General features: G+C 38.0%; 2 protein-coding genes across 5 annotated transcripts; one reads left to right on the top strand and one right to left on the bottom strand.

Annotated features, from left to right (window-relative positions):
* The first annotated feature begins 370 nt into the window (after positions 1 to 370).
* LOC132204736 (lipid storage droplets surface-binding protein 2-like) lies at positions 371 to 4,051 on the top strand. The gene is made up of 8 exons (XM_059633453.1): positions 371 to 523; positions 1,885 to 1,935; positions 2,232 to 2,543; positions 2,869 to 3,040; positions 3,097 to 3,266; positions 3,491 to 3,658; positions 3,712 to 3,810; positions 3,867 to 4,051. Exons 2-8 carry the CDS (start codon positions 1,894 to 1,896, stop codon positions 3,930 to 3,932), a joined length of 1,029 nt encoding a protein of 342 aa, XP_059489436.1. The 5' UTR covers positions 371 to 523; positions 1,885 to 1,893; the 3' UTR covers positions 3,933 to 4,051.
* Positions 4,030 to 24,939, bottom strand: LOC132204732 (rap guanine nucleotide exchange factor 2). Of its 4 annotated transcripts, XM_059633441.1 has the most exons (19): positions 24,734 to 24,939; positions 21,506 to 21,643; positions 20,974 to 21,092; positions 19,909 to 19,992; positions 10,775 to 10,850; positions 9,642 to 9,899; positions 8,922 to 9,217; positions 8,765 to 8,869; positions 8,586 to 8,703; positions 8,102 to 8,527; positions 7,886 to 8,045; positions 7,496 to 7,830; positions 6,878 to 7,252; positions 6,553 to 6,733; positions 6,282 to 6,493; positions 5,992 to 6,228; positions 5,176 to 5,698; positions 4,574 to 4,735; positions 4,030 to 4,516 (listed from the first exon to the last, which is right to left on the bottom strand). In XM_059633441.1, exons 2-19 carry the CDS (start codon positions 21,605 to 21,607, stop codon positions 4,485 to 4,487), a joined length of 3,801 nt encoding a protein of 1,266 aa, XP_059489424.1. In that variant the 5' UTR covers positions 21,608 to 21,643; positions 24,734 to 24,939; the 3' UTR covers positions 4,030 to 4,484. The 4 variants fall into 4 exon arrangements, with proteins under 4 accessions (XP_059489424.1, XP_059489428.1, XP_059489427.1 ...); XM_059633445.1 differs by lacking the exons at positions 19,909 to 19,992; positions 20,974 to 21,092; positions 21,506 to 21,643; positions 24,734 to 24,939 and adding an exon at positions 18,587 to 18,699; XM_059633444.1 differs by lacking the exons at positions 19,909 to 19,992; positions 20,974 to 21,092; positions 21,506 to 21,643; positions 24,734 to 24,939 and adding an exon at positions 13,586 to 13,725.
* Between the last annotated feature and the right edge of the window lie 32 nt (positions 24,940 to 24,971).

The following is a 24,971-nucleotide window of genomic DNA, read 5'->3' as shown; positions in this document are numbered from 1 at the left end:
ACAATATTTTGTTGACGCTTCTTAGCACCTCTATAGCCTGTGGCTTACCATGTGTTTCAGATCTACAAAATTTTGATATTAATGGGGGTTTTGACAATTTTAAAATGATTTATTACCTGAATTTAGAATTCTTCTTTCTCAAGAAATCACCAACAAGCGAGTACGCTTTGAGTCAAATAAAACCCTTTAGCCGATAATAAATTTCTTTATTATTAGCTAAAAAATTTATGCTTCTATAGCCTTTTTAAAGAAACATTTTGATGATGCACTGCAGAGGCCGCCCTGAATGCATTTGCTGCACTTCAGAGGTCAATCGGCTGACAGAAGAGGGCACGCGTTTTCCCCTCACTTTTATGAATCATGACGTGCTAATGGACCGATGACTGATATGTAATAGTATAGGTTTTATTTGGAAAGCCCTCTTAAAATTTAGAATCAGTCTAACACTGCTTTTGCGGGACTGTTGAGTTGTCGCTCTAACTGTCCGAATTTTTATTTAACTTTCCATTGCTGAAGCAACTGGGTAAGTTTTAGTAAATTAATATCCAAAACAGGGGCCGCTCCCAGAACAAAATAATTGGGTGATTAAAAATAATTGAAAAATAATATTTTTCTCCTTCCATTTTTTTTTCTTTCAAATCGATACACTAATAACTGCGTTTTTTATCCTTTTAATTTTGAACGAACACAAAAAATGATTATTATGCCTATGAGGATGTTATTATTTAATTTTTTTCAGAGTAGAGGGCAAGCCAGCCTTTGTTGACTTGTGCCCTTTGACAGCATTCATTGTACTCAATTTTACTATTTTATGAAATTAAAAAAAAATTTATTCATACTGCCAAAAAGTAAATAGTTATAAATAATTTTTATTTTACCCTTAAATTTCTCTCTAAATTTTATTCAATATATAATATTAACTAAATTCTCTAATTTAGTTTATAAACTAATCAGAATTTTCTTTTGTTCTGAATTCTGGTCATTCTGGATTAGAATTTGTACTCCATTTTTTTTTTTCATAAGCATCGAATTGATTATTATTATTTTTGAATTTTTGTACGGATTTCTCTTTATGAATTGAGGTGTTGTACTAATTGTAAGTTCTTCATTTAAAAGCAATACTTATTGGCAGTTACAAAGAAAGTCAACGCGACAATGATTTGGAAAACAACTGGCCGCGCTCATTGCGGTGCGAAGGAGACTATCTAGTTTGCAAAAAGTGCCTTTATTGATTCAATACTGCCCAAATGCATCGTTCATAAATTATCATTTTAAATCACACATTAGAGGAAAATAATCTTTAAAAACAAATCAATCTTTTTGAGAGTTTGAATCCCAAAGAAACCACACGAAACGTGAAATAATTAAATTAGTACTGTGACTAATCGCCTTGACGTGGAATTATGTTGCCGAGACGACGAGATATTTGAGTCTCAAATATCTCGTCGTCTAGGAAATTCCACGTCAAGGCGATTATTCACAGTACTAATTTAACAAATCAATCATTATGTTTATTATTGTACATTCGGTGATAATAATTAAACAAGAGAAAGGTCAGATATGCTCGTGATGGCTTTTTGGCCGGGCCAATATTAGGATTCCAAAGGTTGATCCTGGCTGATGGATTGGGTTCCAGACATATTTGTAATTTGAGTGTCTCTTCTGTGACTTGCACAACAATTTTTTGGTTAGAGAGCTTCCTTTTGTGCACGTCTGGAAATATTATGAGCACCAACATTTATTCTGACATAACAAAACGCGGCTATGAAATAAAGATTGACCAGAGAATGCTTGGAACTCAGTTCTGGAGTGCAAAGTTCGCGGGATATATTTACACAAAAAGTTTGATAATTTTTGACATTCCTTTGATTTTTCTGATTCCAGCACAGAAGGATGCAGGCCACGCAGGATAATAAGCAGATTGAAAACCAACAGGTACAATTTTTCGTCACACAAAAATCGACTATAAAATATCTGAAAAATTATTTTCCGTTGATAAATTTATTTAAATTTAGTTTAATTCTTGGGTTTTTAGGTCAAAAATCTATTTTTCATAAATTTTTAGTCGTTTAATTTCATTTTGATAATATTTATCGATCCCTCTGAAAGCAATTATTACTCTGCAAATTTTCTTTTTAATTACTAATCTCATTTTGCTTTTATTTATCACAAATAGTGGAAAAATCTAGTTGAACAAATAAATTTTTAAATGAAAATAAATTTTCCTGCAGATTGTTGGCGAGAATGAGCAAAAAGTTGGCAGCCTGCACTTTGCGTGCGTGGACAGAGTGATTCATTTACCGATGGTCGAGGCGCTGACACATAAGACCATCGAGGTGTTGGACAAGGTCAAGGGGTCGAGCAGCGTTGCCAACTGGACCCTGTCGACGGCCGAGTCGACCGCGGCCACCATGTTCAACTTGGCCGAGAACGTGGCCAACATATTGCCGCAGGGGCCGATCCAGGCCGTCGACCGCACCATCTGCTCCGGACTGGCGTTCGTCGGGGACAAGGTGCCCATCGTCAGGGAACAACCGGAAGTGGTACTTATTGTTAATTGTTATTTAATAAGAAATTAATAAATTTGGTGGATTTTTTTCATTTTAAATTCAAATTTGTGCCATATATATGATGAAAAAATTTAAAAAAAGTAATAATTGTAATCCGTGCCAAAAATTATTAAAATTTCATAATTTTTCTTTAGAAATCGCGGTCTATGTAACGAGTTCTTGAAGCCTTTTTTTAAACCCACGTTAGAAATTTTAAGTATTTAATTAGTATAAATTTTGAAAAAAATCATCACCGTCATCTAGTTTTCTTTAAAAAAAAATTATAAAAAATGAATAAAATCAAATGTTCTCTAATTAGATCTACGAACACGCCATGGAAACAGTAAACGTTGTGAAGAACAAGGCGAACGACATTCTGTCCACCAAGTTGGGCACCATCGCCATGAACGGATTCGACACCACCACCGGCCTGATCAACAAGTTCATCGACTACTACATGCCCCCTGGAGAGGGAGAAGTTGACGTCCCAGGTATAAATTTCGCAGTCCAAAAGATGAAAAAATTTCCTCAATTAAATTCTCTCCAGTTGTGGATGTGAACGTGGACCAAGTTGGTCATGCCCTGCAGGCTGTGGGTCAGTTGTCCGGAAAGGTGCGCAGCCGCAGCAGAGTGTACAAGGCCTTGGTGAACCTAATGCAGGGCATCAAACAGCAGAGTGAACACGCCATTGGCCAGATGAACCAACTGCTGCACCTGGTATTTTTAAAAAAAAAATTATGTCCACGTTTTTCTAACATATTATTGGATTGGAAATATTTTATTTCGTCAAAATTTGATTGCGTGAAAAAAATTGAAAATTTACTTCTCTAAAAATTAAAGATTTTCAGGCCTTTTCACTCAGATTAAAAATTGTGAACTCTTTTTTTTCTAAAATTTTATTAATGTTTTAGAAGGATTGCTTTTTTATGAAATTTTTGCAGATTCCAAAGAAAGCTGAGGGTGAAGAGGAGGCGCAAAAACTGGCGCACGGAGTTTCAACCTTCCTGGCCAGTGTCCCTGAGAAGATGGAGCACCTAATGCCCGCCCCGCTAGTTGCCCAGGTCAAGGAGGCTCAGACCTGCGCCCAACAATTGCACGAGGCACTAATGGTGCGTCAAATTTACTATTTTTTTTTAATTTTTCCAAATTTTTACTTCAACAGAGCTCCTCTTTGAGTGATGTGACTGAATCTGTAAAGGAACAGGCGGGAAAAGTGCAGACTGCCCTGAACGATCTCAGCACTTTCTCAGGCCAAGTCGTGGTAGAAATTTCCAGGGGCAAAAAGATGTACCAATTTTAAAAATTCCCGATTTTCAGGAAACTTTACAGGAGGAAAACAAGGAGATTACTGAGACTGGCAAAGAAGAGCCAAAGGAGAATTAAATACTGGAATTCTGAAGAAAATATGCGTTCAATAACCTCCTTTTAACATTTTAAATTCTTAAATTTAATGGGTTTTCTAAAATAAACTTTGCATTCGTTTAATATTGATTCCAACTTTCATTTCCACAGTGATCATCAAATATATGCTTTTGTACACAACGATAAGGAGCGATAAAAAAATTAATAATTTAATTAAACATGATTTAAAAAATTTATCATCCATCTGACTGAGACTGTCACACAAATAGGTAAAAATCATAATTTCTCTCTTTCCGCCGTCTACAACGAAGACCGTCAGTTAATAAAAGTAGTTCGTTTTCTCACAGTTGCACATTAATAATATTTAGACAGACACTGGTCTTGATTCAAAATAGATGTATATCATATATTGTATATGTTAATTAATTGGATCGATTTGTCACGAGCATTCACTCCTGCAAAGTGTCTTTCGCCGCACTGCTTAAGTCTAGTGATATGGGCACGTCACAATGTGGACTAACCCTCTTTGGCATACATGATTTTTTTTCTCTTTCTTTCCATTTTTCTCCCCTCTCATACGGCGGAAACTTGCGCTCCCTCGTCCTCTGCAAATTGGAATTTTTAATTTAGTTGAGAGCTTTGGCGAATGTTTTCATCCGAACCGTCATCATCGGAATAGTTGTAGTCCGAGTTGGTGACGCCCTCGTGGGAATGTGCTCGGTGGAGTCGCAGTTCGCGCAGCATTTTGGCCGCCTCGTTGTACTCTGGGGGCCTCCGCGGCCGGTTCGGTGGGTTTTGAGGCGGACCCATTGGCTTCGGCTCGACTGGAATCAAATGAAATTAAAATTTGTTGAAATATGAAGAAATTTTGATTTAACAATCTATATTTTAGATTAAATGATAATTATTGGTATTTTACTCAAAATCAACAATGATTTTAAACTATCATATTTCAAATTTTCTTCACTGAATAAACAGTAAATAATGAAAATAAGTAAAATCAACCAAAAATTATGAAACCAAGAAATTCTACATTCTATCTTAAAAATAGCAAAAGTACATACCAAAATTTCAAGACAAAAATTGTATGAAAGGATGAAACATAAATTTTGATTTTTGTTTCATTAGTATTTTGAATTCACCGATCAGCGATTATTTCATTTTACCCATTTTACATTTAGGAAAATTTCATTTTTTTTTTCAATTTCAAAAATAAATATTTTAAATTTTATTTAAATTAAAAATGATTTCCATCTTGACTTACTTGTGGAATGTCTGCGTTGAGATACTGGAGATTCGCGCATGGAAAGCCCCGAGTCCTTGTTGGCCCTGCTGAGGCTGGTGACGCTGCTGCTCTCGGCACTCAAGTCGACCGCGGTCGGGGTGTCCGAGTGGGACCGTTCGTGGCCGGACTTGCGCGAGCCCGTGGGGCTGGGGGGCAGCAGCCTCGGGGGTTGGTGGGGCCGCGTTTTCGAAGAGTCCGCCAGGGCGAGCATCTTGCGGACCGCTTGAGGGGAGGCGGCGCCGAACCTGGTGGCCGAGGTGCTGGAGGTTGTCGAAGTGGTTGACAGGGTGGGGGAGGGGTGTCGTTTTCGAGGGGCGGCGCTCGAGGGTGCCGACGCCGGCGGCTCGCACTCGAGCGACAGCTGCTGCAGCCGCTCCTCGTCAGTGATCACCCGTAGGTTGTTCAGGTACGCTTTGACCCGACGCACCATCTGCGCCTCCTCGAACATCTTCTTCGGGTTCGGTGCGGCGGTCGACTTCTTCCGTCTCTTCACAGTAGCAGCCTGGAGAAATGTCGGATAAGCTTTGCTTTCAAATTTCTTATTCGTTTTTTTTTTTTTTTTAGAAATAAATTATAAAATTGTTAAAGGAAATCAATTTCGATTGTTATAAATTCTAATAGAATTCTCAAATTTTTCTTCTTATTTACAAATATTATCAATAATACTTTAATATTAAAAAAACTGAAACAAAAAGGGATTCATGAAAATCATAACAAATTTACTTTTATATACTAGGAGGATTTTCATTATTCAAGAAAAGAAGGCTGTTTTTTTCTTTCTTTCTGAAGTTTTACCTGGTGTTGAGATCCTGCGCTCATCTGGTTCATTGCCCTCATGGCAGAGGAAGGGGGTTGTCCGCCGAGTTCGAGCATTGTTAAAAGATCGTAGGGTGATGAGCACATGCTGCCCAGGGTGCGCACCTCCTTGGCTATCATGCGCAACTTTTCAAAGTTGACGAGGCCCTCCACTTTTGAGTCGTTGCCCAGCTTGATGAAGGTCAGATCTTTTTTCACCACCGGGTAAAATGGAATCTAATGAAAATGTAAAGTTGAAATTTGGTTTGTATGAACTTCGATATTTTTACCACTGGCGGTTGAGACTGTTCGGAATTGATGAGCTGCCTGTACTTGGACATGTTCCTCGAGGGGTCCATCAGGTCTTGCAGGTCTGAGAACAGCTTTTGGTATTTTCCAGGTACTCTTTCCCACGTGGAGCGCAGTCTTGACACCGACAGGTGCCCCAGGCCAGAGATGATGGCAAACATGGAATTGAAGTTTTTACACTCCTTGCATTGTCCTGAGAAAATCAAGATTTGTAAAAATAAATCCGAAAGGTGCATTTTCGTCAAATCGTACTTGCAACTTTGATGAACTGCTTGATGATTCGCATCCTCCTGAGTGGATTGTGCTCAGAACACACCTCAGTCACTACCCAGAACATTTCTCTGTTGACCAGCTCTCCAAATTTGGCCAGCATTGGCATCCCATAACGAGATTTCAGCTCGAAAAGGTCATCGATGTACTCGGTGCTTTCAATCTACAAAAATTCATTTTATTAATTTCAATTTTTTATTAAAAAAAGTTCATCTTCATTTTACGATGCAAAAGATGTCCTTGGAGCAAAATCTGTCCGAAACTTCAGACTTGAGTAAAAAAATTGTTTTCAAATTGTTCTTTCTACCTGTCGGAAAATATTGAAGTCTTGCAAGGTGAGCTGAATGGCGACCTCGACGGCGTTGAGTTGCAGGAAGTTGACGGAGCTTTCCCTGATGAGGTCGTTGGCCATCTCGTCCGGCACCAGAGGCTCCGTCGAGTTGGTGACCTTCAGGTAGTAGCGGCTGCTGAGGCCGATGCGCTCAGCCAGGTTGGCCAGAGTGTCCAGCAGCCGGCGTTGCTTGATCATGCCACCCTCCCCTACGCTCACTTCGCAGAGATTGTAATTGGAACTCGCCTCGGTGGTGTTGCCAAATTCGTGCAGCGCCAGCATCACCACCTCCTTTGCCGTTGTCTCTTTGTGCACCAACAGGTACTTGCACTGCTGGTCTGACCGATAAACCTGCAAGAGAAAAAGACAAAAGAATTAAAAACATATATTTTTACTCTAATCAGAATTCAGATACATAGAAAAAAAGAATTACTTATCAAATTTGTTAAATTATACTATAATTTTTTCACTTTTTATTTAAATTTCAGCTCCTTATTGATTGATTTACAGCATAAAATGATGAATATTTGGAATTCCTCTTTTTCAATAAATATGCATATTATTTTTTAACACCTTCAGTTGAAAGAACTTTACCTTTAGCACATGTTCGGGAATATCAACCCTTTCCTCGGCCCAACAAAGACTGACTAGGTCTGGATTACTGAGACTGTGCCCCATGGGGTGGTTCTCCGCTTCGTTGGCCGTGCGAGGGAAGAAGTTTGCCAGCGCCTTCTGCAGTCGCTTCTTGGTGTTCATGGTCATGAAGCCGCCCTTGTGACCCTTGTGGTCCTTGATCGGCGTCGAGTCGTCGAAGGCTGTCGACAAGCGCACGGTATTGTTTGGCTTCGGAATTGATAGCTCTGAAGTTCTCTGGACTGTTCTAGGTCGAGGCGTTGCTGATTCGTTGTTTTGGCACAACTCCTTTAAAGCTGTCGAGAGAAAAGATTTTTCACTTGAGTTAAATGCTTCAGAAATTTTACTAACCTAGGAGATTCGATCGGACTGTGATACTGAGATGCGTCGAGCCCCGAAGGATTTCCAGAGCTCTGGCGTGAGCCACATGCTCAAAGTTCTGGCCGTTGACTTCCACAATTTGGTCTCCCCTCTTCAACCCCACTTCCTCTGCCTTTGACTTTTTGTCGACCTGAATTACAATTTTCTTAATTATTAAAATGTTTCTTTCCAAATTTGTGACCAAACCTTAGAAATAAAGATGCCACAGCCTCTCTCGTAGCCCCCCAAAATGGAGAACTGGAGAATTTCGTTTCTATCCGGTCTGGCAAGAGTGACATTCCTCGTCCTCGCCTTTGCCGCACAAGCAATGTTCAAAAGGCGCAACTGACCCTGCATTTTCTCCCTCTCGAGTCGCTCCTCGAACATTTCGAGAAACTCCATCATCGAGGGATCCATTTCAAAGTCTGTGAAGTGGTTGTTGACCCACAAAAGCACTACCCTAGTCACTTTGTCTCTTGACTCTGGTCGCTCAAACCACTGCAACAATTGGTGAGCCACGGAGAGTGTGGACTCGATGAATGTCCTGTGGGTGAGGAGAAAATCCTCCACATAAGTCGGATCGATGATCGAGTTTTCCTCGATCAAGTGTTGCATCAGACGCGCTGGTGTTCCCTAAATTTACAAATAAAAGTTGAATTTATAGTTTTGAAAAATAATTATAATTTCTCACTCTAATGGCAATGTGACCCCGGCGGTTTCCACCTTCTATGACCCTCTGTTCCGTGACTAAAACTACCTCTCCATCTTCTTCATGCCTTCTGATATTTTCTTCACCCTGGTGCTGAATTCTGAGGACAAAATCAAAAAATTAAACTATACATTTGAATAAAAAAAAAAAATCAATCTTACCTGTAGTATGCTTCCTGAGTGATGCATACAAATTGACAGTCATCACATTTAGTCTTCATCACACCTCTGTGGTACAATTTCTCCATCGTAGGCGTAATTCCGAAGCTGAACATTAACAAAATTAAGAGGTTTTTATGCTAAGTATTGATTTCATTACCAGTCGCCCATGTGGAGTTGCTGCGTCTCTTTGCTGGACAGTTCGACCTCGACATGTCCGTTGATGAGGACACTCCAAGAGTCGAGTTCCTCGCCATCGTTCATGACAATGGTGCCCGCCTTTTCCACGACGGCAAACACCATGACCATGCAAAGGGCTCGCCGGACGGCCAGCGTCATGTTGGTGAACGCCTTGAGGTGCTGCGTCAGCTCCAGCAGCTGATCGATGTCCTCGTCCGTCCGCTCGGACGGGTCCTTCTCCAGGCACTCGCGGACCGTGTCCCGCACAGTCATGCTCTGCAAAAATATTAAAAAAATCAAAGGGGTGCTCCACTTTCTCAAAGACATATTCTTATTTATTTAATTTTTCACTTATTTAATTCTACTAATAATTCTAATGATATGAGATAAGGATGGTCTTAGATGATATTGAAGTGGTAAATAATTTTTGAAGTTTATTTTTTTCCAATATGGAGGACTTCTTGAAAATTCAAACCCCAAAGTACCTTAGTGATGTTTTTCGGCCCAAAAGAGATAATTTAAAATTGATAGCATTGAAAATAGAGAAGGTTGAATCAACAAGACTACATTATAACTTTTTCAATGGCCAAGTCCCCCCACCCCTAATAAAAATCGTTCCAAAGGTACCCTTCCTGCATATCGTTAGAATTGTCTCGCTGAGGAGAACCAAGATTTAGCCAAATCAATTTCCAAAACTTACGTCTAAGCTCTCGGCACAGTCATCGTCCTCGTCCGAGTCGACGACGGACTCGACCAGGCCAGTGAGGTCAACCTCCTCGGCGTCCAGGGAGCTCTGCACGCTGTGCATTGTGTCTGATCCTGAGTAGGCCGAGCTGGTGTCGCTCGAGTGCGAGCTGCGGTTCGACTTGAGGAACATCTCCGGACGCAGAGGTCCTAGCGCTTCGTAGTTCATTGCCCTGCTCCGAGAAGAGTGCTGTCCCGCATCCGGATAATCAATCTGGGGAAAAGAGCAAAATTCAGGGACATTTTTATAAAATCCAAGTTAATCCAAAATTTTCTTAGTTTTTAAGTTATTTCAATTTTGTGACACTTGTTTCAGTTTAAAAATAGGTCATGGTTGCAAAAAGGCGGAATTTTTTATAATGATTTTGATAAGGACTTCCTGACCCCGTTGGTGGCCGTCGGGCTTTTGAGGATCCATTCTTGGAAGAGAGGCCGGTTTTTGGGCTTGGCCGCCTCCGTGCCCTGTCCGGAGTCGATTCGCGCCCTCGTCTGCTTGATTATTCGCCACATTTCACCGAACGTTTGTTCTCGTTGACATTAAACCTCGAAGTGAGATTTTACTTCCTAGAGGACGTGACGAATAATCTCGCACGTCAAAGCTATTTTACTCGGCGGAAGTTTCAACCGCGACTTTAATTTTAAAGTGAGGCACACGCCCGTTTCCGCGTAATTCTCGCAACAAAAATCCTTATATGGAAACCTTCAATGGAAGGGGATTTTCAAAAAATTTATTTCAAAAAAAAAATTATAAAAAAAATTTAGAGATTTTTTTCTATATTGGTTTTTTTTAACTATTGGAGGTCAGGCGGTCTCCCTCCTCGATTCAGTCTGCGACAAGTCATCCTTTTCTCTTTCTCTCTCTCGGCGGCTCCTCATCTCCCTCCTCTCTTTCAATTTTTTTTTCTTCCTTTGTGGCCGAGTTTGAAAAGACGCCCGCTGTCGCTTTTAATGACATACTGCACAGAGCGAGCGAGAGGAAGCGGCTGGTGCTCCCCCCGCACTCGCTCTAATTTGCATTTCCACCGTGTTCAAAATCAATACCCGACAACAAGTGTCACCCCAAAGGTCAAAGGTCGAACGCATGCTCACCACCAGCATGTCCGACGGCTCCAGCACGAAGCACTCGTTGGGCCGCCGCGTGCTCGCGCCATTCCGCTTGCCGAAGCTGAAACAAATCAAATCAAAATGATTAGGTCAAATGTAATTGTCAGATTCAAGAGGCACAGAGATAGGAAATGGAGTTGATCATCTTAATCTACCAAACAAACGGCTTTCGGCACAATTAAACCAAAATTGACGCCTAATTCGCAGAATTGTCTTATTTGGTAAATGTTTTGAGCAATTTTTATTAGCAGATGATGTAATTTTTTTAAACACAGTTTTAAATTTGTAATCGTCAGAAATTAAATAAATCAGCAAATTGTTTATAACTTCAAGTCAGCAGGTCAGAAAATAAGGAAGAAAATAGCTATCGAAACATTTGTGATTTTTTTTTTAAATTTTTAATTGCATTTTAGTTTTATAGTGGAGTTCATTTAAATTTTAAAATCATTGACAACTCATTATTTACATTGAGTTTTTTTCAGTCCCATTTATTGACTAAAATAAAATCACCTATTGTTTCTTCAATATTAAAAATATCTTTTTATTTTTTGAGTTACTCTTTGGTTCGAAACACAATAATTAAAAAGATACACAAATTTTAATAATTCCATGGTTTTGTAAAACGGAAATAAAATAATCACAACATAGTATAATTTTGATAAAATAATAATAAGAAAATAATTAATTTTCAAGAAATTAAATTTATAAATTGCGGAATGAAAACAGTGGTTTTTCTTGTAAAGTTTCGGAATTAGACTATTATTCTGATCCAAATTTCGCGCCAATTCAAATCAAATCGTACTTGGACGGCCTCCGAGGTGGCAATATTATTTGTAAAAAATCGATTAGCGACGGACGGACGGAGGGGGAGGCCGTGCGGCGGGATGAAGAAATTTTGTGCGAGATAAATTTTTAAGAAGTATACCAAGCGGAGAGGCGCCTGAGGGCGGCGGCCGTTTCTGGGGGCGGCGAGTGCGGGGGTGTGTCCGGCCGGGGGCAGGAGGCCGAGCGGCCGTTAATGCGGAGGGCGCGGAGGCGGGGGGCGGGGGCGGCCGCCGCCACCGGCCGGCCGCCGTGGTGGAACGAGTTGCACCTGCGGAGGGCGTCCGGGGGCGGCGGGGGCCGCCGCCAGCGGCGCCGGGGGGACGTCGGGGGCGGCGTCGCGGCGCAGTGCTTCAACATGCCTAGCCCATTCTCCACTGGCAAGGCAGACAGGGAGCCCCTGGAACGCGAGGGAACGTCGGGAACGGGCGTGCGCACTTGGCTCCTCGAATAATTGACACTTGATGGAAAACGCTCCTGCACCGCCAAACGCGCGCAATTGATTCGCCCCGGTTGACGAGACGCCGACGACGCCAAATTGGCAAAACCGTTTCCGCGTCATGGACCGTGTTTAATTAGCAGTCGCTCCGAGGAGCAGTGAAATTATAGACCAATTAAATTATCAATTTCAGGTAAACTTGAAGATTATAGAATAGAATTTTTCTGTGCATTTCTGCATATTTTAACTGCAAATTTGATAAACAAGACATCTCCTTGTAACATGTAATTCCTTTCAATTCCAAATAAAATTATTATTCATTCACAATTATCAAATAATTGAAGATAGACCCTTCCAATAATTTATTGTTAAGCTGTGAAAATTACAAGAAAATTGCTGAGATTGATCAAAGTTACAATCTAATTTCACATTATTGATCAAATTTTGACCGAAATTAAAACATAAATAGTAAAACAAGATATAAAAAACCAAATTTTAGATATTTTACATGAATGTAGCCCATTGCACCACAGCTTTAAATTTAAAAAGTTTAATTTTTTAACATTTTTAAGTTATTCTTAATGTTATTAAAATTCATATTTCATATCTATATAATTGAAACTGATATCAAATAAGGGGATTAATCATTTTTAATAGTAATTCCCACGTTAATCCACCAAAACTATTATATAATTTATTTATTCATAAACAGGGTCACAGTCAAAATAACGAGTGAAAGTTTCTTTGCTATTCAATACGAAGCAGAAAGAATTTTCTGATATTTTGAATATTAATTAAGATAATTTAATATGGATTCGCGCAGTGCTGTGAAAACAAACAGGTGGTTCAGTCTTCTATGAAAGCCTTAATTGGTGATAAATGACGCAGGAATGTGTCCAAATGAATGAATGAAGCTATACACACTGTATACACCGCGCCACGCCCACCTTTTCTGATTCACGCCAAAAACAGTAAATTGGAACGACAAGCAACCGATTAGGAGAAACGTTACTTTGAAATTTAAAAAAAAAAAAATATTTAAAAAAAATTGGTCTTTTTAAATTTTTTATTAATAAATTAATAACTTTGGAACATTTTGTTCTGATTGCATATATTTTGATGCTGCAAAAATGCAAATTTGCACAATAACAAAGCGTTCTGAGAACGTTGTTGCCTAAGCAGATGGTCGTGAATTGTGAAAACACGGTGTTTGTGTCGCACTTGTGCCGTTTAAGCAAAAAAAGCGCACGCTGAGCACCACTCGATTCGGCCAAACAAAATTTTTTAATGTCGCTTTCACCGCAGCTTTAGTGTGTCTATCTGAAAGTAGTTTTTGTTATCAGCCGCACCTGTCGGCGTCGCTTCCGCCCTCCACCCCTGCCTAGGTGTTTATCGCGCGGTCCCTTAAGAGGCGCGAAAAGAAGTTTCCAAATCCTTTAATTGGCCCCGGAGGCACGGATTGGCCTCGGACGGCGTCCGAGGCCTGCGAAGGGGGTCGCGCCTCCCCCGGGGGCCGCGGTTTGGGGCGTAGGTACCTGGAGAAGGAGGGCGGGTGGTTGCGGGGGTGGTTCCACCACATGCTGCCATCCGCGGGGCGCGAATCTGGTGCCAACAAAGCAGAGAGAAATCACCCAAGATGGAGCGCAATCTTCTGTGTTTTGAGCAGCCAAAGGCACGCAGGTCGTCAGGTGGCGGAGGGGAGGGAGGGGTGTCGACACCAGGTCGGTGGAGGGGCAACCGCGAGGGGCCATTCAGCCTCATTTTCGATTCCAGCGTTGTGGGAATGTGTGTGTGTGTGTGTTTTTAAATCACTCGCGTTCGTGGCAGTTCAACTTTTATTTTCCTCCAAGGACTCTCACCAATTTAATCTCGAGATTAAGAGGTTAGGTGCTCATGAATAAAAAGAATTTTTCAACTCTTCTTTGGGATAAAGTTTCCTATTTTGTACGTTTCAATATAACTTTTAAGTACAATTATAAATTTCAGAAGCGTACAACATGAATTTTTTTAAATTTTTTTCTCAAATGGAGCTCTTTAAAACTTAAAAAAAATACCTTAAATATTTTGTTTCTCTAACATCTCACAGATAAATTAAAAACATATTTTAATTCATCTTGCTAAAAACACTGGCATAATATTGTTTTATTGAATTGACTGGCCAAAATTATGTAAACAACTGATTATTTCCTTTTAAAGGTGAAATGAATTCGGCTGATGTTTTTAGAAAATTTAATGGGAATTTTATTTATTTGACATTAAAATCCAGTCTTCTTATTGGCTTAGTCTTTTTAGTCAGATCAATGGTTAAAATCAGGGTTTCGGAGCGGTGTTTTTTGAAACGCTCCTTGGCGCCGATCGCGCCGCGCCTTTTCTTAAGACCGCTCCATCGCGCCAAGGCGCGGAGCGCTCCATGATCGAAGCGCGCCTTGGCGCCAAGGCGCGGCGCCTTTTCGGAAGGAACGCTCCTTCGCTCCAAGGCGCGGAGCGGAGCGCTTTATACCGGCGCCGCTCCAAGGCGCGACGCGCTTTTTACTGGCGCCGCTCCAGAATGCGGTGTGCTTTTAGAGATGCATTTCGTAATAATGCATCAAATTGCGTTATATTTATACATATATTATATATAATTATTAAAACAAGGAATTAAATTATAATAATTTTTGTAATTAATTAAATTGGATCAACAAATTATTTTGAGCACCTCTTTTTATCATTCTTTGAAAATAATTTAATCTTTTAAATTAATATTTCATCAAAATTAAATTTCAGCACTGAATCTTGAAAATTATATTAATTGACACAACTATACCATCAGATTATTATTAAACACACAAGAAACTACAAATTAAAAAACAGGCTGCTAGTTGTGTCCTTGATGTCCTTGTTGAAATATTGATTTTCTTATTAACAAAATATTCATAAATTCATCAATGACAAAACCAGATTTTTTTCTCACTTCTACCAACATCTCATCAAGTGCCAATTTCTTCTCACAATTAGGAATAAATTTAAAAAGAGGGGCAGTTTAGTGGATATACACTTTGTGTACATAAAAGAACAACACGGGGAGGAACACTAGTAAATATAGGCCAGGTCCGATCCAAAGAGAATAATAAAATCCAATTGCAACCCTGGAGCGGCGCGGAAGGAGCGGCGCCGAGCAAGGCGCGTCTCATCAGAGCGCTCCTTTGCAAAAGGCGCGCCTTTTCCCGAGTGAGATCGCGCCTCGGCGCCTGGCGCGCCGCAGTGCCCACATAGAGCGCTCCTTTGGCGCCAGGCGCGGCGCGTTATTTTGGCAACCGCTCCTTGCACAAAAAGGGCGCCTCGCGCCTTCATACAACCGCTCCTCGCTCCAAAACGCGCTTTGGAGCGATTTGGAGCGCCAAAACGCGCCCGCTCCGAAACCCTGGTTAAAATTTCTAAATATTTTACTAGTAATCGCCAAAAATACTGTTTTTTAAAGACTTATTTTAACTATGAAAAGTATGATATAATTTGTAACTCCCCATCCAATCTACAAAATTACAGCAACGCGATTATGAAAAAAAATCAATATACTGCGCATCACAACAATGAAACGAAGACTGATCATCAATTTTTTTTTTAGCAGAATTTCCATAGGATTCCATCAAATTATAAAAACATTTTCATATTATTTAATTTGTTCAAGTTTTAATTATTAATTTTGGAGCACTGTTATAAAATATAATGTGTTCCTAATTTTAATTTAGGGTTGCAATTTTAAATGGAAATTAAATAATAATTTAAATAGGATAAACAAGTTTTTCTTTCATTTATATCTAATTTCTACTTAGTTCAGCGATAATTATTCCACAAAAACAACAAGACATATTTTTTTTACCTCATTTTTATAATAAACTTCGTAATTTTTAGAGTTACTATAAAAACGCTTTGAACTTTTTAAGTCGAACGCATCGAAGCGAACTCAATCGAAATTCCCCTCCGGCATAATTCATTTTTTTAGGGTGCAGGTCTGCAGGTGAAAATAAAAGTCAATTTGTGGATCAGCGAGCCGGAGGGAGCCGGTCGGGGTGAGTGGTTTGGAAAATCGTCGGCCGGCTGGCTGGTCTCCTCGTAATAATGCGAGGGTGGTGCCGAACAAAGGGCGATTTATTTGGCAACGCCACAGGGGTTGGTGGCCGCCGATCGATTTTCCATATAGACTGGCTCGGTCGTCGCTCTCCAGTTGAGCTGCGGATTATGATCGGGGAGAATAGAGGCAGGTCTCTTTTCACACCGAGCCGCAGAGACGTTTCGTAAACAAGCACTGCGCGGCACCGCGATTACGCCTCTCCAAACGAAACAAAGCTCCAGCGCAATTTCCTCCGAGCTTTTTTTTTCATGTGACGTTTCCTTTCCTGCCATTCTCCGCCGTTTTTTTTTCATACAACTTCGCAGTTTGTCATACACACACAAAATCTAGGACAGAACATTTCCCAATAGCCTTGGTGGTTATTGAAATTTCTGGAAATCAAATAATGTATGTACTTGGGTTTTTCTTTTTGTTAACTCACTTAATCTGTCATTGAAAATTAAGGCTACGTTCCTGGAATTTTAGGACGAAATTTCCATACTTTAGCTCTCATTTTGATTGCACACTTCGTCGTTTGATTCAGAAAAATAAACAACAATTTTCCACTAAAATTAATTATGCTTTTAGAATGAATTTCTAAGTTGGTTGTGGTTTAAAAATAGCAAAAAAAAAAGTGAATTTGAGACAAATGGAAAATGCAATTCTAATAAAACGACAAAAGAAATTATAAAAAATAAAATCGCGATTAAAAAATATATATATTTTTTTTCAATGTAAATGAAGCGTGGTTTTTCTGAGTGATCTGAGTATAAAATATTTGGTTATTAAATGCTCAATAAATTTTAAAGATTTTCAGATCATGGTAAAAACAACGAATGAAAAATTTGTGAACTAAAATCTTTAACAGGCGGTTTTCTTAAATGAAACGACGAAGAAATTTAACGCTCAATTTTAGATTCTAATGAGAATGGAGGAATGGAGTTAATAAATAGGGGAAAAGCGAGAATCCAAAATGCTTAAATTTAGGAATGAATTTTCAATTATTATTATTGTTGTTTGTTCTTCACAAATCAAGTCAAAGAAGAGAGAAAATAACATACTAAACATCCCTTTTTCTTAATTTTCTGAAAAATCTCGCGTTGATTTATCAACCAATTGTAACAAAAATTGGAATTTTTATTAATATTTTAATAATATTAATAAAAATGACAGTAGGAAGTTGATCGATTTTGCCCGTGGGGTCAGGTGCCCCCGTTCTTAGCGGAGTGTGTCCGTCGTGGAAACGGAGAAGCAGATCCCAGTCTGCTGTCAGAGATGTCATGGGAATCAAGCAACGCGAACCAACACAATGCCACGGAGAGACATAAATTAAAGAATTAAAGAAAGGTCGAGGAGAAATAAATCACTATTTCAAATTAAATTACTTTTTAATTTAATAATTAGGTATTGACGTAAATTATTATAAATTTAATAAAATTTTAAAATTTAAGTAAATTTTTTAATTGATTTATAAGTGTAATACGATTTTAGCCGGGAATTTCCGGACCAATTTTTTTTGCGCCTTTCGAAGACCGGCTGGTGAAATTTGTGAGGGGTTGCGGCGTATTTATTTTTAGTCTGGAGCAGGGGGTGGCACTGCTTGCTCTCTTAAGGATATATTTATTATTTTCACCCAAAACAAAGCGCGGCGAGTTTAGTCGGAAAAACCAGAGCGACAATTAAAGCTGCGTTCGATTCCTGTTATCTTTCTTTTGGTTTGGGCAGCGGCTAATTGGAGAGGCCATAACGTTACTTCTGCCGGACTAAAAAAAAAATTGTTTAATGACACCTCGGCGAAACAAAATCAGGCCGAGAGACGTGTCGGAATGCATGGTGACCTCTCGATCTTGGAAGTTTAAAATGAGACGAAATTATTAAATTATAAAATGTATTTCACACTGCGATAAAGAAATGAGAAAAATACCGCAGCATGTGCGCGACAGATTGGCCTGCGAAGGAAATAACAAAATCTAATACGTCGGAGAGAGAAAAGTGAGAAGTGAACGGACGAATATGACGTCGGGAATCACATTTCCACCGGGCGGAAAGTAGCGAACTTGGATACTTCAGAGAGAGAAATTATTTCTCCTTCAAACTAAACAATTTTATTTCAAAATGCAATCAGTTTTCAACTAAAATTTAAAATAAAATTTAAAGATTTTATGACAAAATTATGCATCCAAAAATAATCAAGAAGTTGAGATACTTAATTGGGTGTGATATGAACAATTTTCATAAAATTTAACTGGAACAATTTTGAGGAAATAAATTTCCAAAATTCAGCCCTTCCTAGGAACTCAATTGTAAAGAAAAATTACACTCAAGGCTTTTTTTAACAAAAATTAATCTGCTTAATTTTTAGGTGAAATGCAAAGCAATTTTAAAGTTATTTGTTACTAAATTTAAAATTGATTCGTGAAACCAAATTTGTATTTTCTGTAAATACCTGTTTGAAGTATAAAATCCAATCAAACTGTGTTTATCCAGGTTGGAATCACTGCTTTTCTAATAGAAATCTTACATAATTTTTTTAGATTTCCAAACACTCTGGTGCACCGCAACAATGTAACTGACTGACACGCACTGACTGCCGCCTTCGATGGAGGCTGAATGGAGAGGAGTGGCACCGAATTGAAGTGATTCCCCTAACGCGCTGGCCAGACACCCCCGGCCCCTACATCCCGTCGCAGATAATTCTCATCCATTGAGAGAGGCTGCGTGCGGAGGAGGAGGAGAAGACCGACTGTCAAATGCAATTGACTAAGCGGAAATTATGAATTCTCCAAGATATGCACTCGAGTTGAAGCGCTTCGAAATTAATTGATCTCAAATTACTCCGACGGAAAAGGGGAATTAATTAAATAATCGGCTAGGCAAACAGAGTTGTTATCTGCTGCTGGGAATGAATGAATAAATAAATAAATAAAATATTGGCGAGCGATAAGGCTGAAATGTGTGAAGGAACGTTTTCACACGAGGCAATAAAAAAATGTGCTCGTCGGTGCTCCCAAACAAAATCAATGAAATACCGCTCGATGTTTGGTATGTTTTTATTCCACTCAAGTAATGACGAAAAATTTTGAAATTTATTACGAAAAGAAAATTCCCTCTCTGATTAGTATTTTTTTAAGAGATATAAAATGAAATAAATTTATTTTAAAATTTTATAAGTTAATTTTAAAACAGAGATGTTTTTGCAAAATAAGTACAAAAAATTAGCCAATATATCATGTTTTAAGTGTAGTTTCAGGGATTTTTGTGGCAATAAGTGACTTTTTACTTTAAAAAATTGATGATTTTTGGAGAAATCAATTTATAATATTGGTTCCAATGGAATTTTAAGTGTCTAAATCAGCAAATTTAGAGTTATAAACACATTAAAGTCTACCTTTTTTATCGTTATAAGCAAATACAGAATTTTTATTCTGAGATCCGAAGTAAATTTTGAAATAATCAATTAATTTTGATGAATTTTTAATTTACCGTGATTAGCAAAAGTTGAAATGCGAAGTGTATGAAAAATGATAAAAATTGAGGTTTCTCCTGATAATATACGAAGCGTTAATGAAAGTTGGGCTAATTTTCAGCGCGCATCATTAATATTTGTCTCGAGAGCCGAGAGCGCGTTTTCCCTTTTGTTTTGTGAATCAAATCAGCGGCCCGTATGTGTGTATTGTTGCGACTGATTTTTTTCCGCGACATGTGCGAACCACTTTCACTCTTATATATATTTCAACAAAATTTTAAAATACTTGTGGTATTTTTTACCTGTGTCTGGGCAGGAACATGGAGCCATCGATGTAGACCGAGCCGCTGAGCAGCACATACCAGCAGGTGGCCACCTCGCCGGTGCTGCAAAACACAAACGCAGAATAATGTCACAAATGGTGCGTGTGACCGAAGAGAGAAAGAAAGAAAGAGTTGTTGAAAGAGTTGTTTTGTGCTCAAACCGGTGGTGCCATCTGAGCGGCCGGGCGCCAACTCGAGTGGCCTTCGAGCTTTTAATTAAAAGGAAAGGGAAGGGGCCTGACGATGGTTGTTTGCTAACTTGTCAGCAGCCGTGCAAAATTTCTCCACTTCAATAACAAGGCTGCGATTAATGCTCCCGATCGGATGCACAAGCAGAACCAATGGGAGTTTTCGTTTCTAAATCAAGTTTAATTTTCAACATTTGGGACTTGAAAAAATTTAAAATGAATCAATTATATTTTTTTTGTATAAATTTTTAAAAAGCTACATAAAATTAATGCATAAATTTAATTTTTAATTAATTGCAGTTTGAAAAAATATCTTTTTTATTAAATTCAATTAAATTCATTATTATTATCTTTGGCCAGAAATTTTCTATTTAAATTAATCAAAACTTTCGCCTTTGAAAAAGTCTTAAATCTTGAAGTTAAAATTTTGGAGTGGTTCACTTTATCTAAGGGAGCTATTTTTATTGCCTTCTTGTGATGCAAACCAAAATAAAATGCGGCGGCCGGCACTTTACTACTTTTTTATCAGCAGCAGAGCGCCTCGCACAAGTCTGCTTGAAAAAGGGAGGCGTTCGTTCAGCATTCCGACTTGATGACTTACAAATGTCACAACCACACTTCTTCTCCAGAGAGAGAAAGAGACAAACGCCTCCCGACTTTCATTTCATTATTTTTATTGGCTCTTGATTGAATAAAGTAAACAACTGAGGAAGAGAGGAAAATTATTAATAAATTCCTTTAAAAAAATGGCAAACCATAAAAAGCTTCTTTGTTCGAAAACTGTTTCTTGTTTCCATCAATGAAAGAAAACTAATTGAATTAGGAATAAATTAAAAAAAAAAAATTGTAAACTCACTAGTACAAAACGTCGTTGCCTTCGTGTCTTTCATAGCGGACGACTCTGCAGACCGAGTGGAGGGCGCTGTCAGGAAGCACCTCCAACTTCCGCAGGCCAATCAGGATGTGTTGCAAATCCTGAAAATGCAAATTTAAATAATTTGTCACGCACTCATTTAAGCGACAAGCAAAACACGCGTTTCAGAATAATTTCAGTCAAAAGTCAAATTATTTTCCAGGATTATTTTATTATATTATTTTTACACCAAAATTATGTATTTTTTATTTTTTTACAGTTTACAAATAATTTTAAAATGGTTAATTTTTTTAATTGAACCTTGAAATTTTTATTAAATTAAAAGTTCTTTCTTAAACAGATAAAAATTATTTTATTAAAGGATGAATGAATTTTGTTTTTGACAGCCGGAAGTCCAATGCAAATTTTTTCTTTAAGATGCCCAAATCGGGTTTGCGACCTGAGCCGGCGCTCAAATAAGGTGGTGAAAGGGATGGACCCCGAATCAAAGGTGCATTTATGATTAATTATATACCTGGTTGCTCCTGCTTTCAGGAGGCACGCTGAGTGCGTTGATGAAATTCCTGTCGAGCGGGAAGTTGCTCCTGCTGTGGGTCGCCATGCTCAAGAGTCGCATTTTCGGACGCGCTTATGTGCATATTGTCACATCACTCTGGAAAAAAAAAACAAACACGGAAATTAAATTAAATAAATTTTAATTACATCACCGATTAGATTAATATACGGCGGAGAAATGAAAGTGGGAGGATATTGGCCTGATTTCGGATGATTTGACATTTCCGTAACATGAATCGCAGAGACAATGGATTTGTCATTCAGTCGTAGACGGATGTGCGTTTGGCTAATTTTGGCCGCTTCTTTCCTCGCAACCCGCTCGACCGTTAAATGGTTTCGCAAAATTACACCCAGCCAATAGATAAAAATAAATCGTTGGCAACTGCTTTTACGGAAAATTGATAAAAAAATTTCTTAAAGCTTTCTAAATCGTTCATTTTCATTTCATTTTTATTTAAATTCAGGATTTCCAACCAAATTTTTAAAATAATTCCAAATTTAATTTGAAATTCAAAATACTAGGTGAGCTTGCAAAATAATTTATTTCTTTTAAACATTTTAATTAAAATTTGTTATGAAATTTATAATTATTTTAAATTTTTCAGAAAAATTCCATCAAAATTTAATTCCATATTAGAATATTAATAAAATAATTAATTGATTAAAATAATAATAATAAATTTAATGTCATTTTCTTACAAATAAACTGTTTTCAATCAAATGTTTCAAAATTCTGTAAAAAGCAGCATCTTTTTTTTTAGAGATGAAACATTCTAGAATTTCCAGAACAACTCTTCTTCTTCTTCTTAATTCCTTTATTAATCGTGACTCACACGCCAGTCCAATTGATTTCGAGCCACTTCTATACTAAAATAGCCTTTACAGTTTTGTGCTACATTGCAGCAGAATTCCAGTTTTCTCACTCGCGTTTTCGCTGAATCGGCTCATTAGGAATACAAGCGAGAGGGACACACACGCGCGTAGAGTGCAATAATAATGGTTTTCATTCCATCGGCCGATGACGTCACCCGCGAGCAAATAAAAAGTGGCACTGACGCAACAAATTCAGACCTACACTCGCTGCAGCCTCCGACTTTTGTTTTCTTCCACGACAAAAAAAATTAAATTTTATATTTTTTTTATTCTTTCCATCTCGCGTGATTTTTTGGCGCGTAACTGGATTTCGGTTCTTTCTCATACGCGAGCCGAGGGCATTGTCGCTGTTTTTTAAAAGGCGGCGCAGGCGGGGGGCCGCGGACCAAATCGCGGTTCCCATCGTAATGCACTTCGGCAGGAAACATGCACAAGTGGCCGTTCTTTGCTCACCGCGAGACATGAAGACACTTTTCCACTACGAAAAAAAAGAGATTAAAAGAAAAAAAAAACACGAATGCCGTCTGCCGGCGAAACTTTTGTTCTTGTCCAATACTAACTAGAACAAAAAGAACACTTTTATTGTGTTGGCGGTCCAAAGCAGAGCAGACATTAAACGAAAACGTCGCAAACCTCTATGAGGCCTTACTTAAAATACAATTCACGTACGATTAAAAGTGAAATTAAAAATTAGAAGTTTTTTTTTTAACTTCGGCACGAATAAAAATTATTAAAAATTGAAGAAGAAATATTAAAATCAATTAAATAGATCAGATTGGTTTAAAAAATCCAAATTTTCTCCAAACGTTTCCCCATTTTTCGTTTTAAATGGACTGAAATGCAATGGAAAATGAAGTTTTGAGTTGTTAAAAAGTTATTTACAAATTGAAAATTATAATATTATCTCTAAAAAATTAGAAGAGGAAAGAAATAATTAATAAAAAAGATCAGATTTTGATTAAAAATTCTAATTCTGAAAATTTTCTCCATAAATCTCCTTAAAAAAATGGACTGAAATTATAGGGAAAATGAAGTAGAGTTGTTTAAAATTAAATTAGAAATTATTACATAATAATTTATACTATTTTACGATTCATGTCGTTCCGATTTGAATTTAATTTTAACCATTCAAAATCTTTGTTTTTGGTGATACCAATTGCAATATTCTTCTCCCAAAAAATTATTGCTTTCTTTCAATTGCATGGTTTTTAAACATTCTGTATAAATAAGGAAATTTATAAAAAAAAATATATATAACATAGAACTTTGTTTGAAAATTGATTCTTGATTTTTATCAATTATGAATTAAAACGGGGAAATTTTTATTGTGGTTGATTCTGGTTTTTGTTGCAATACTTCATTGCTGGCTGCTGTAGCCAAACTGTATTTGGCAAAAATTATTTGAAAATAAAATAAAATTATAATAATTTCAGATAGATGAAATGAGATATTGTATTTTTTTTTTAAATTAAACGTATAATTTAATTACTATAGCAGCAATTTCTTCCATTTGTGAACAATTTCTGAATTATTTAAAAGCAAATTGCTTTGAAAATTATAATTAGGAATACAAATTTCTAATAAAAAATTTACTTTAGGCAAGACAAAATTATTGAAAAACTCATAATATTGAGTTTAAAAGAGAGTTTCTTTAATTTTATTTGACCATGTTGACATTTCTTTCTAAATCTTAAGGACTTTAAAAACAATAATTGAAACTTCAAAAATCATTAATATAGATGCGGAAATGATTCCTGCGGCCAAAAGATGGAGATTGATTGTATAATTTATATTTAAACCTAGTTTTTTTCACTCTCTTTGGATTATTAAGATTGTTTATTTAATTCTCAGAATTGACAATTGCGAAACACACTCGACTCGATAATAATTGAAAATTTGATTTTACAAACTTCATACATAACTAATAAAAACACAATTAGAAGACTGAATTTCTAAATTTTTAAGTCATAGGTTTCCAAATCAATATTTTGATTAATTAATAAAATTTCCTTCTTCCACACGTTGATGGGAGATTATTGTTTATCTCATACTTTTTTCCTCATTCAAAAATGAGCTGGCATATAATTTTATCATCATTTTTGTAAACAAACCGTATAATTAGTTCAATTTCGGCCGGGCTAAATTAAATACGGATTAAATTTTCGTCTCCGAGCTGGACGGAGAGCGCGACCGAGATGGAAAATTTCGATTTGCAGTCGTTCAAGTCTTGCTCAGGTCGAGGCAGTCAGGTGTCTGCGAGCAAGGCGAATCACCCGTGCGACCTTTCCTTCGTTTGTTTGTTCGAGCCTCTCACCTTTTTGCTGCGTCGAGCGACCCTTCCGCAGCTCCTTCGGCGGCCGACGACACATCCACGGCCGGACCACAACACAAACACACGCTAACCGCACACACACGGCAGACACCGATGTCCAAATAATGTACCAACCGCCCGACACTGCTCAGATATAACTTTCGTGCGTGCCTTTCTTTCGCTGCTGCTAACGTAACGTGCGTGCAGCGTTCGCAATCGCTTCGGCCCTCGTCGGTCGTCT

Source organism: Neocloeon triangulifer, unplaced genomic scaffold, assembly GCF_031216515.1.
Source record: "Neocloeon triangulifer isolate White Clay Creek 2 clone unplaced genomic scaffold, ASM3121651v1 ptg000022l, whole genome shotgun sequence".
In the NCBI taxonomy this organism is placed as follows: Eukaryota; Metazoa; Arthropoda; class Insecta; order Ephemeroptera; family Baetidae; genus Neocloeon; species Neocloeon triangulifer.
The sequence above is the reverse complement of the archived record's forward strand: the minus strand, read 5'-3'. Positions and strand labels throughout refer to the sequence as shown.